At 43.3% G+C, this 13,304-nt stretch overlaps 1 protein-coding gene across 2 annotated transcripts in view; it reads left to right on the forward strand.

The window, feature by feature from the left end:
* rngtt (RNA guanylyltransferase and 5'-phosphatase) overlaps nucleotides 1-13,304 on the forward strand; it is an 82,531-nt gene that overhangs the window by 33,858 nt on the left and 35,369 nt on the right. For both annotated transcript variants that reach the window (XM_080526520.1, XM_080526521.1), the window contains exon 12: nucleotides 3,355-3,519. In XM_080526520.1, the coding sequence (XP_080382646.1) occupies nucleotides 3,355-3,519 (165 nt within the window). The remainder of the gene's footprint in view (nucleotides 1-3,354; nucleotides 3,520-13,304) is intronic.

Here is a 13,304-nt window from a genome sequence, read left to right on the forward strand (position 1 = left end):
CAGACTCTCCCACCACCAGACTGGATCTGTCGGTTGTTTCATAGAATTTTAGCTTTGCTCTCCCGCTTTTGTTGTGAAAACATCTACATTTTCAGTTGTGCAGATTTCTCCTTGGCTCATGTGTTAAATGTCATGCAAGCTTATATAAATTCAACATAACTCTGATTCAGCATAGCTTTGTAGAATTTACCCCCTTAGAGCTGCTGTATAATGCACTGAATTGTGGTTGTCGTATTTGATGCTTTTATCTAAACACATGATACAGATGATAACCTATAAGGCTTTCCTCTTTGAACCCAGTCTGATCGTAATATTTCTTCCTTGCTGTAATTTGCCTTTCCAATTAAGTCAATTGGTAGTTGGTTTTGTGGGTGTAATGCTGTGATTATACTGTGTTCTTTATGCATTTTTGTCAGGCTTTTGTGACCCACGCAGGTTTATTATAATCAGCTATTGATGTTTTAGTTGCTCGGGTGAAGTGAATGCATTTTAAGATTTAATTAATCTTTCTTTGCAGAAAGTTTGCTTTGTCGTTGTTAAGAAAACTAAAGGAAAGGTTCAAGGTTAGGAGTAAGGTGGTATTGATTGTACCTCTGGCAGCATGCATACCGCACAGTGCAGTCCAGACACATACTCAGAATAACTGTTAATCACTAGACTAGAGTGTCTCACACATCCATCTTGTTCTCCCTCGCTGATGCAGAGGCAGATGGTGCAACATGGATTGGATGAGATGCCAGTTGTTGTTCCAGGAACATGCCCGTTTGCAAAGATTTGTGGTGTTGTGCAACATGCAAGAAGCAGCATCGAGCCGCGCACCAGACCGATTGATTTATGGTTTCCACTCCTCGGCCTGTCTCTCTCAAGGATAATGGTGTTCGATTTAATTGGATGTACTTACTTCGCAACCTGTTTGTTTGAGTCTACTTGTTGTTGTTCTTTTTCAAACGACCTGTCAATGAGGTCTCCTGATCAAGAGTCCGGTGTCTTATCCCAAGAGCTGGAGTTTAATGACATTTTTAATTGTCTGCAGTAAGAGTGTCATCTTAAAAATATCCCTGCACAGTGAGAGCATAGTTTCTTTAATTCCAAATGGAATATAATCTTCCTAAAAGCAACCCAACTCACTCTTTGGGTCTTCGCGTAATCCCTCTTACCACCATCCATTTCAAATGAGCGAAGATTGTGTCTGTCCTTGCAAAGCCTGATGTTGCCTACCAGGGCAGTAAAATGTATTTTGGGGTTATGAGTAGAGATGAAAGAGTTGGAGGTGAGCCATGTCACCTTGCTTCCCGTGGATGGTCATTCAGACAGCAAAGTATTTAGGTCATTAGTCCACACAGCATACTTGAGAAGTGTTGTGTTATATGAGCTGGTTCCCAGCTTCTTTAGTCATTGATGATCCTTTTAGCCAGGATATTTTTGTCAGGACATGATTTCCTCTGGCCCCCGATAGGACCCAAATGCAGTCACTATCAGTAGTCCCTTGTTGTCTCTGTGAGTAGCTCAGTTTCCAGCAGAAAGGCATTGAAAGGACGACAAATGTCAGCAGAGCACATGTTTAAGATACGGTGGCGCACCGAAGGCAGCTTGAACCCAACCCAGCCACTGGAGAAGCGATGTGCCCTTTTACTCTGATGGTGCAGAATACTAATATCCTTAGCACACAGCTTGATATTCCCCATGGGATTAGATTCAAAGCACCAGGTGTGTGTGGTCACTTTGGCGATTATGCTCACGCACACACACAGACACAACCGAATGGCTAGCGAATTTCAATATGTTTCTTGACAGGTTGTGAGGAGGCTTTAAATGTCAAACGGTCGTTACCCATTAATTTTGCTCATGAATTTTTACCGCCATGTCGCGTTGAACATTGTGTGTCTCCCCTGAGGCGGCAGTGGTGGTGGTGGGATGTTTGACGTTAAGTGCTGCAACTTTCTCTCCATCCTCACAGCCTCTTTCAATGTGAATGAGAATGGTGCACTGTATACTCGGTACTGAGAATGGTACACTCCACCTGTTCCTCCCTCTTTTAATTCTCTGTCTGCCAAGACAAGCAGTACTGAGCATCAGAAGTCCACCCCTCCCATTTTAACAAGGAATCCGAAAACTCAATTATAAACCCAATACGAGTGCCTTCCAACTACCTCTGCTACAATTTACACTTGAAAACAGTCAGCCAACCAGTCACGTCTTTGGTTGTTGGAGTGTTACCGCTATCCGGGAAATAAAATAAAAAATCAGTGTCCGTGCAGTTGACATTTACATTTACAAGAGGCTGGGCTCAGAAAATAGAAGTAGAACGTTAGGCAACTGAGGTGTGGTCCATGATGATGATGATGATGATGATGATGATGAAGATGACGACGAGTTAACACTAATCAGTCTGTCAGCCCCTCCGGTGGTATGCTAATGAGTGAAAGGCTGTGTTTTTTAATGAAGCACATTCAAACAGACAAGACTGCCTCTGGCACAGGAAGGATATCGTTATTGTCACTGTCTCTGCACTTCTCTAATCTTAGTACTACCTCGTTATTTCTTTATTCTTCTATTTCATTCACTTTGGCCAAATTGTATTCTGTGTGTGCCGCTGAGTTTGTGTTTGTGTGTATTTGAGGGTTCGTGAAATTTCCAATTTGAACTTCGATCTCTGGAGAGGTGTTAAGAACTGCGACGAGACTGCCATTGTCCCTTTCGAGGGGAGATGATTAAAAGACACTCACAGGCTGTGTTTTGTTTACTAATGACAGGCCAGGGTCCACATAAATGAAGTGTCCAGGCAGGCAGGGTAGATGGGGACCTGAGGTCCCTCGCCTTCTCAGAGTTGCAGCCGTGTGAACAAAAGAAAACGTAGTGGAGGACATTAAAAAAAGAACCCGCTGCCATGAAGTCCTCATCAAAAAATGTTTGATTCAATAGAAGCTCATTACCTGTAGCTTTTATCCGTGCATCCTAAGAGATGCTCTTTGTGGTGGCCCCGCGCCGCTGCCCCCGCGAGAATGCAGTTCCTTCAGCTCATGACTATTCAGACGGTGACACTCACTGTTGCCATGGAAATGCATTGGCAGCTCTCTCTCTCTCTCTCTCTCTCTGTCACCTTTTCATATCAGTACAATTTATCAGAAGAATTGTTTTAAAATGTATTTTGTTTGAAAAATCTATCAAGTAAAAAACATCTCATTCGGTACACCATCGAACTGTGATGATAGATATCACTAAATAAACAGTGCGTTAGTTAGTCAATGTTTTGTATAATTTCCTACCCAAATGAGACACTGATATGCAAAGCCCCATGCTGTGTTCAGAGGCAATTTACTAACGTTTGTTTGTGGATTTATGGTTGCATTTCAGGGACAGCCTGTCGGTCAATGTGATTTCAATATTCGGCTCTTATGCATGGAAAAAGAGATCATTTCCCCTCGGATGGAGAAGATGAAGACAGGACAGATCGACAAAACCAAGGAACCCTTCAGTGTCAGAAACAAGCCTTTCTTCGACATCCATGCGTCAAGAAAGGTAATACACGGGCGTGCGTGTGTGTGTTTATCTCTCTCTCTCTCTCCCCCTGAAACTTTTTCTGTTGAAAACGGTCTATGTGGCTTCGGGTAGTAGTCATATACATCAATTCTACCCCCAAAATGTGACTAAAAACATGTTTTCATGTTTTCAGTTTTTGAACAGTGTGTGATTGGTGGTGAATTGTGACATCACAATGTTTTTTTTAAGGTTGGGCTTTGGCTGGCACATCAAACCACACCTCCAAGAACCAAATCTCTTTTTTTCGCAGGAAGAGGAGGAAAATCAAGGAGAAATAAGCCAGTGCCAGCCTCTCTCTTTAAAGTATTAGTGAGCTCTTTTAATAGCGTCACTGTCTTTCGGTAAACAACATTTGATCAATTGCAGCTGTCATCGCTTATGACTGCCTTTATTCCAACGGGCTGCCGGCCTGCCTCTTATCACTATTTATGGAAAAAGAGAAATGATCATCCTATTTAAGTCGGTGTGAATATTCATGAAAAACTCATGATTATCAGCCAAGAGAAACACATGGTCTGAAAATGCACTATAGAAATGTATTATTGTAAACTGAACCCGCATGTGGACCTCACTAATTGTTATCCAAATAATTGATAATTTTCCAATAACTTTAATAATCATAGCAGCGGATTGACTAGGACTATATGGTTTCCTACACCCTGTGTTTGTGCAGATGCCCACCCATGTAGCGGGAAGGGCCATGGCCAAGAGCTCCTTACCAAGGCCCTGCGCCCGCCGGCCTAATAATGGCTCTGCTGAAGGACATTGCGCAATTAACTTGATCTGCGTATCGCTAGGTCAGTGGGAAGATTGTAGCCCTGTACATTCGCAAAATATCTCACCCAGTGTTAATCTGCTGGTGGTGGCTGGTTGCTCCAGCCCCCCCAGCACCATCACTGATCTCTTTGTGGCCCTTGTTTTTGTTCAGTATGAAATGTTGGGCCATGAATGAGTGGGTTACTCTGGTCAACCCTGTTCCAACCTCGCTGTCTGAGGCCTTTATGACCGATCGCCCACTCTCTTGTTAGGGGGGGGGGGGGGGGGGTGAAGATATTCCAGAAATTAAGTCATTGGAACTATGCCTCATTGTCCTGTGCCGAGGCCATCTGCTCTGCATACAGCCGCATCTCTGTTGCAGCAGACATGAAAAAGGGGTGAATTGGAATTCATGGTGGAAAAAGCTCTCTACTTCATAGCATGTTCTCCCCCCCGAAATTCCCCGAAATATTCATTTCAATTAGAGGCTGAGGTTGTGTGATGGCTTTTGTCTGGGTTGCCAGGCTGCTGTTTTTTCCGTGGCTGCAGCACTCAGCAGTTTCCGGCTTCAAGTCATTTAATGTGTAATTTTCTTTTCGAATAGGTCTATTCTTTTTTTCTTTTTTGCAGGATTGTTTTGCATCGGCTGCAATCGCGTTTCCTCTGTCAGAATGCAAAGTGCTTATTTATCAAGTCACTCTGTTTAGATTTTTACAGTTTAGAAGTTTCCCCTCCTATTCTATAAAGTGGAAGTTGATGGGATCGGCAAATTGACTCCTGCTAAGTAAAAAAACCGAAAAGAAGCAATACACTGAGTGGAAAATGAGCCCTAGATGAGCTTGAGATTGAATCAACCTCAGCCCTGGTCTAAGTTAAGGGCCCATTAACAGATGGAGTATGGGAAAGAGAGTTCAGCGAGAGGCAATGAAGAGCCCTCCCGTCTTTTGCAAATGGTTGCTAATAGATGAGGAGAAGAACATAAGGACATAAGGACATAATGAAGAGAGTCATGACTCACTGGGTTTAATTGAGTTGTGTACAATAGCCACCGCCATACCATACCATATCTCCTCATTCGCACACACACACACACGCACAAACACACACGCACACACACGCACACACACGCACGCACACACACACACACACACACACACACACACACACACACACACACACATACACACACACACACTCACATCTCATACAGTGGTAGTCTGCATTCGCATATGCCTTACATGTAAAGTAGCTCTTATGCACTGAAGTGTGTGCTGGGATGAAGGGTGCTGAGCTGCACCAAACTGTTGAGTGCTAAAGAGCAGAAGTGGTTGGAGTGGGTTAGCATCTGGCTTTGCTAACAACCGTACTCCATTTAATAAGAAAGTCTAGTCATCATACGATATTCCTTTTTTTTGGGGGGGGGGGGGGGAAATCGATTGATCAGTCTGAAATGGGGGGGGGGGGGGGACCCAGGATAACAGAATTCGACAGAATTTCAATGTACCAAATGAGTTGATTTCCAGTGGTAACAGCTGTTGCACTAAGTTATGGAGCAATTTTTATTGCAAAAAGCAATTAAATCTAACATAGTGATATGCTCATTTTGTTGAGATGCCCTTACAGTCTACCATTTAGTAAACATAGCTTAATTAAATCTTCCTCATGGGGTTCTTGCTCTTGCGAAATGGACCCAGCTTTAATTAAGTGATTGGTAATCTTTCCCCTCCCCAACAGTCTTAATATCCAGAACCCATTTATCAAGTACCAATACCAATTAGATCAGTAAATTCCCCCTAATTTGACCATTAAAGGGGGTTTGATCAGTATCACCATGGCCATGACGTTGTCGGTCTGACCCCCCTGACCCCTTCAATGACACCAACTTAACCCCCCCGCCCCCCCCGCCCCCAGTGGAATGTTGGAGCGGCGCCACAGAGTGTGGTGTTTTCAACAGTAGAGAAATGGCTCTCAAATGAAAGTATCAAGGAGAATATGGTGTTTGTTATCAATAGACCTTTTTTTTTTATCTTGAAATACAATTTTCTTCTTTTAGGTTATTTTTTCTTCTTTATGAGATTACAGCCTTTTCACCCAGCACTGACTGATAAGGGGACTCACTATGAATAAATGAATGAATGAATGAATGAATGGTCTTTATTGTCATTTATACAGTACAGGTACCGTACAACGAAATTTAGGATCTGGTGCTTGGAAAAAAGACTAAAAACAAGAGAGCCAAGGGTAAAAACAAAAAAGAGAAAAGAGCTGGTTGACATAAATAAATAAATAAATGTACACTATCTACTATACAATAAACACTGTGCTGTACACTATGCTATGCTATACATATCCTAACTTTTTCCTATATCTGAACCTTATGTAAACATGGGTTGTCATATTGCACATAATATTTGTTGCACATTCATTTAAAGTGTCGCAGTAGCAGATTTAGAATGTTCACAGTTGTATTTCAATTGCACTTATGTTTACAATCTAGTAGCTGCCATCAAATTGTCTAGATTGTCCAGAGCCTAGAACCTAGGTCTTGGCTGTGTTCAGGGCCTGAATGGCCCTAGGGTAGAAGCTGAGCTTCAGTCTGTTTGTCCGTGCGAACATGGTCCTGAACCGCCTGCCTGAGCGCAGCCGAACAAAGTGTTCGTTCCCAGGGTGGGATGGGTCCCTGGAGATCTTGGAGGCCTTCCTGAGGCAGCGTGTGTTGTACAGCTCTTCCAGAGAGGGGAGGGGGGCGCCGATGATCTTCTGGGCCGATCTCACGACTCTCTGTAGCGCTTTCCTCTCTGCGGCTGTGCAGCTGAAGAACCACACGCATATGCAGTAGGTGAGGATGCTCTCCACTGTGCAGCGGTAGAAGGTCACAAGCAGCTCCTGTCTGAGGTGGTAGTTCCTGAGGACTCTCAGGAAGTAGAGCCGCTGTTGTGCCTTCTTGATGATGGCTGCTGTGTTGGTCCTCCTGTATGTGCACCCCCAGGAATTGGAGAGTTGAGACTCTCTCCACGCTCCCTCCATCGATGAGCAGGGGCTGGACCTCAGATTTTTTCCTCCTGAAGTCCACGATGATTTCCTGGGTCTTTAACTGGTTCAGCAGCAGGTTGTTGACCTTGCACAGCTTGCCCAGCTGCTCCACCTCATCCCTGTACGCCGTCTCGTCCCCCCCCGAGATGCAGCCCACCACGGTGGTGTCGTCTGCAAACTTTATGATGGAGTTGCTGGGGTGGACGGGGGTGAAGTCGTGGGTGTAGAGGTTGTAGAGGATGGGGCTTAGCACGCAGACCTGGGGGGACCCAGTGCTGAGTCTGAGGGCTGTGGAGGTGTGGGAGCCCACCCGCACCCTCAGGGGGCGGTCAGACAGGAAGTCCTTGATCCATGTGCAGATGGAGTGTGATAGTCCCAGGTCTAGTAGTTTGGTCACTAGCCTGTCTGGAAGGATAGTGTTAAAAGCAGAGCTGAAGTCCACAAAGAGCAGTCTCACGTAGCTGTTCCCCCCCTCCAGGTGGGATAGGGTGGAGTGGAGAGTCGTCGCGATGGCGTCCTCTGTGGACCTGTGGGCTCTGTAGGCGAACTGGTATGGATCCAGGCTGAGCGGGAGGAATGTGACTATGTGGGCCCGGACCAGTTTCTCGAAGCACTTCATGATGATTGGTGTGAGTGCCAGTCGGTGACTTTAAGACTCTAGCTGATCTATTGACTGCATTATAGCTGAAGAGAATTGGACTTTAAAGAAAGAATAGTCGGAATAGACTGGAGGGTCTGTGGAGCGTGTGATTTCTATCTGTTGAGGTGTGGACCGAGGCACATGCTTGTTTTCTCAGTGTAGAAGCCGTGAGTCAGAAACAGCCGTAATTTATCTCTGTTGCCCACTGGAGAGCCACCTTCCAACGACTAATTCCCTGCTATGAAATCACCTCGGTGCCACTGAGGTTAAGGTTGTGTTTGAAGTTACCGACCATGTGAACGACTGAGTTCGGTTTAGACTCCCACCAGCATTTTCAATGCTGTATCCTATCTCTAGGGCTTTTTCTTTAATGTTACCACATGACTTGAACAGCTGACTACAGATCGTAGCCTATAACAACGGCCCTGTTGTCCTTTTTTCAGTCAGATCACATAGTCAAAGAAAAACTCATGTCACGGTGTGTGAGTACCTGGGTTTTTGCACAATTACCTGTTGCTTTGCCTTCCGGGCTGTAGTGGCCAAGTGTGTTTCCATGGTTGTGGTTGTTGTGTGTACCCTTGGACACAAACCGCCTCAGGTTCAAATGGGGATGACAAGGATGGCTACCTCTTCACTCTACCCCAATCCATCTCCCTCCCTTGCCGACCCTCATTAACAGGGATGATTGTGTTGAGACCTTTGTGGCCTGTGATTGCTGTTCAGACCATCGTGTCAGTGGCTGGGTTCTGCTGCCGGAAGGAATTCAGAGTGGCAGGCTAAAGGAGAGTGAATCCCCCCTAACAGTGTGTCTCATTAGTGGAGCCTTGTCATTCCTGTGTGCTAACAGATACACACACACACACACACACACATATTAGTGGAGCCTTGTCAGTCCTGTGGCTAACAGACACACACACACACACATATACACACACACACATACACACACACACACACACACACACACATACACACACACACACACACACACACACACACATATATTAGTGGAGCCTTGTCAGTCCTGTGGCTACAGTCTCCTCGCCGGCTCGCTGACCTCTCTCCCCCCTCCGTCTGCTCAAGGTGAGCGTAGAGAAGGGAGCCCCCAGAGACCGAGCGAGAGCAAAGGTGTGTGTTTGTGTTTTTTGCCACGTGCATGCGCTCGTGTGGAAAGGAGATATACAAATTCAGCCAAACTTAAATTAATTCTGTAATGAGGGAATTTCGGAAATGCTTAAGGATCTGGAATTCTGGGTTGGGCAATGCAGTAGCAATCTAGATTAGGGCCTTGGCACTGTTCACACACACACACACACACACACACACACCTAGATAGGGGAAAGATTCTTAGATATTCTAATTACATATTTTGATGCAGATAATATCCCTGCTTCTCCTTATCATTTTGTTATTAGTTTCAAGCCATAGAAGCGTGTAATGATTAATTTGCTTGCAGTATGCCCTTTGGAGATTGCTCTCCCCTAGCAAATTTCTCTCTTCTCAGAAATGCCATCTCAGAAAAGTTTTCTGTCTTTTAAAACATAAAACGTAGTAGTCTAACAAAGATTCAATTTGAATTCCCACCGGGTATTTGAATTAGTTACTAATTGTGCTTCAGTGCATATTTCCTCCCATATGTCCTGTGGTATGTCTGTGTTCATTTCAGTTTCCCATCTCCCTTTTAGCTGTAGTGTATTATTCAAATTCATGGCTAGAGATATTTGGTAAAGGTCACATATCCTTCTAAACCCTATGTCTATATTTGAGGTTACACAATCTGAGTCAATCAATCACAATTTCATAAGTCCAATATTGGATAGTGCTGAGATTGCTTCAGGTAATCCAAATGAGAGTTTTATTTTCCTCCAAATTTTTGGTGACTCTGGTCCATTCACCTAATTGAGTTTCCCTTAAGGGTACGTCAAGGAAGGGCAAGACCTTTGTGTATGTGAAGAGTCTTGAATCCATGCTGTTAGAGGTTTTAACTGCGCAGCCCAAAAGTCATATCTTAGGTTCGGGAGTTTGAGCCCTCCATCTGGTTTAGATAGCTGCAGTGTTTTTAGTCTGATTCTTGGGTGCCTTCCTTATCATATACATTTTGACATGAGCCCATCCCATTTATCAAATGTGGATTTGGAGATATCAATGGGTAGCATCTGAAACAGATAGAGAAGCCTAGGCAGCACATTCATGCATACACTCTGGATACGGCCCGACAAAGACAGGGGAAGTGCTGACCAGCGGTCTAGATCTTTACTGATATTTTGGATTATGGATTATGTCATTTGCATCACTTAGGTTTTTTAACGATGAAGGGATTTGGATGCCAAGATATTTAATGCCATCCTTGGGCCATTTTAACTCAGTACCCGTAAGTGGAGATATGATCTTTTAAGTGTGGGATTGTTGTTGCATGTTCAGTTAGGTATGGAAGTACATCATCTGTGTACAATGATAATTTATGTTGCTCTTCATTTATTGTCAGTCCCTTTTATGTTGTTGCTGATGCTGATATGCTGATATGCTGATATCGAACAGCAGGGGTGACAGAGAGCACCCTTGCCTGCAGCCACGTTCTAGTGCAAATCGGTCTGACAGAAATCCATTTACTTTAATGGCAGCTTGTGGGTTTGAATACAGTGTTTGAATCCATTTTATAAAATTAGGGCCAAATTGGAGTCGTTTCAAAGTTTGAAATAGGTATTGCCAAAATACTCTGTCAAATGCCTTGTGGGCATCTAGGGATAATATCATTGCTTCTTTCTCCTTAACTTTTGGGTGAGTCATTATATTTAGTAGTCTTCTGATATTGTCCCCGTAGTGTCTTCCAGTAATAAACCCGGTCTGATCAGGGTGAATCATTTGTGTGATAATTTTGTTGATGCGTCTTGTCAGGATGGCTGGTAATATACGAAGGTCTGTGTCCAACAGTGAGATGGCCCTTTATAATTGGCGTTGGATGGGGTCCTTGCCCTCTTTATGTATTACAACTATTGTCACCTCCCTCCACGAGGGGGGCATGGTTCCAGATTGTAATGCATGGTGCTATGCTTTTAAGTTTAACAATAAAAGATTTGTCAAATTCTGCAAAAGACATTGGGATTTCATCAGGTTGAGTGTTGAGTTATCAGTTTTTAATTTCTGGACTATATTAGATGCTTGCTGTTTTTTTGAGTCTTAATGCTAATAATCTACTTGCTCTGTTACTGTTTTCATAATGTTTTTGATTGGTAAATCTTACATTTCCCTCAATCTTTTCAGTGATTAGGCTATTAAGATCTCTACGTGTTTGGTTGAGAGCATTAAGTAGGCTGGGGGTTGGTGTCTTTTTATGTTGTTGTTCGAGCAGCCATAATTTATCCTTCAATTCAGATGTTTGTTTTGTGTTTTGCTTCTCTACTCTTTTTTTCCTCACTCGTAAATGAGATGATGCGACCTCTAATGTATGCCTTAGCACAGTCCCATAGAGTGAGAGGTGAAATTTCGGGTGAGGCGTTCATTTCTAGGTAGTACGTTAGTTGATAATGATATAATTCCTTATCATTTAGAAGTGATTTGTTTAATCCCCGTTGTTTGGTTTTTGGCCTGTGACCTGTGGCCTGTGACCTGTTTGGTATGTCCCATGATAATGCAAGAGGCGCAAGATCAGAAATAGTCATTGTTAAGATCTTTATGTTTTCTATCCTGTGTAGTTCTGCTTTGGAGGTAAAGAAATAATTGATTCTAGAATAAGAAGAATGTCTGTGTGAGTAGAAGGTAAAATCGGGAATTTTCTTCTCCTGACATCAACTAGGCCTGACTCCATTAATAGGTGTTTAAGCATTCTACTCATTCTAGAAGTGAGACTTTTTGGAAGTAGGTTGTCTATCCATTCGCTGAGACATAACACAATTGAAGTCCCCTCCCAACAGTAGGATACCAGAGATGTGCTGTAGTGCTGTGTTAATAACTGTGCTAATGAAGTCAGGCTCATCCTCATTTGGAGCATAATTATGTTCATGAGGGATACATGTATTCCATCAATAGACCCATTTACTAGAATAAATCTTCCCTCAGTATCTTTGTGGACCGTAGTTGGTGTAAAATTAACCTGTCTGTGTATCAAGATAGATACTCCTCTCTTTGTACCTGATTGGTGTGATTAGTAAAATACTTTGTCTGCCCAGGATTTCTTTAGTTTCTCTAAAGTTGTTCCATGTCCGATAGGTGGGTCTCTCCTGCAGGAATGCTGTCTGGCAGTTCTCTCTTTTTAGCTGATTAATGTTTTTTTCTTTCTCTTTATAGGATTGTGAAGACCTTTGATATTATAGCTTATAACCTTAAGTGATCCCATAGTTTAGAGTAAGAATTAGAGAGAGTCTTAATTTGACCCTTGAGTATGGTCGGGGCATGGAGAGGCAGGTGAATAGGAGAAAGTTAAGAGTGGTATGTAGTATACAGTGTCTATGTGAGTGATTGTCTGAATGTGGGTGTGTAGGTGTATGAAGGGTGGGTATGGGTAGGACATGTGGGGGAATTGGGGAGCATAAACAAGGAAAAAAAAGTAAAATACAAATATAAATAAAATTGCAAACTAAAGTTACAGCATTGTGTGTAGAATAGATAGTATCTGAAAGTACAGCAGTATAAGCATCATAATGTTTAAACAACAACATAAGACTTTCGTTTTGGAATATGGGAGAACATCAATCTCCCTGTTGCACTTATTCTTCCAGTAGGATCCCTGGGGAACAGTGGGATCTGGACATTTAAAAAAAAAGGACAAAAAGTTGGATAATCCAGATACTCAACCGACATGAGTGTCTGGACAGTCTTTTGGGACAAGGTCCCAGGCTGCAAGTCAGAACAGGCAGCTATGCCAACAGTCTCTGAAAAGTGTTGGCCTCAGAATGGCCCTCAACACTGGCCTTGAATGCTGGCAATGCTGTAAAAACCAAAGTAAGATTCAAAGAAAACATACCGCATTCTGTCCTCCGCTACAACAATACAAATACAAATACAAACTTTGTAAAAAAAATGTGTTTAGACCAAATTACACATGCTGTCGATGAGTAATACGGCTTGTTTACCTCAGCTGCTTTGGGAATTATATACTTTCTTCAGAGCCTTAATGAAGAGGTTGCACAACATGTAGTGATGTCGATGAATTAAGATGTTATCGGTGCTGTATTCTTTAGAGAGGCCTGTTTGATTAACATTATGAGTTTGACTACTGCACTACTGCTTGCCCTCCAGGCTCGAAGAGAGCTTCTCGGAGTGATGTCAGTGGGCACCAGTCCATCTGCAGACTCTCGGCGGGGTTCTGAGCTCTCCCCAGGTTTCAGACTTTCAGACA

The sequence above is a fragment of the Nansenia antarctica genome (assembly GCF_963989245.1).
Source record: "Nansenia antarctica genome assembly, chromosome: 3".
Taxonomy (NCBI): domain Eukaryota; kingdom Metazoa; phylum Chordata; class Actinopteri; order Argentiniformes; family Microstomatidae; genus Nansenia; species Nansenia antarctica.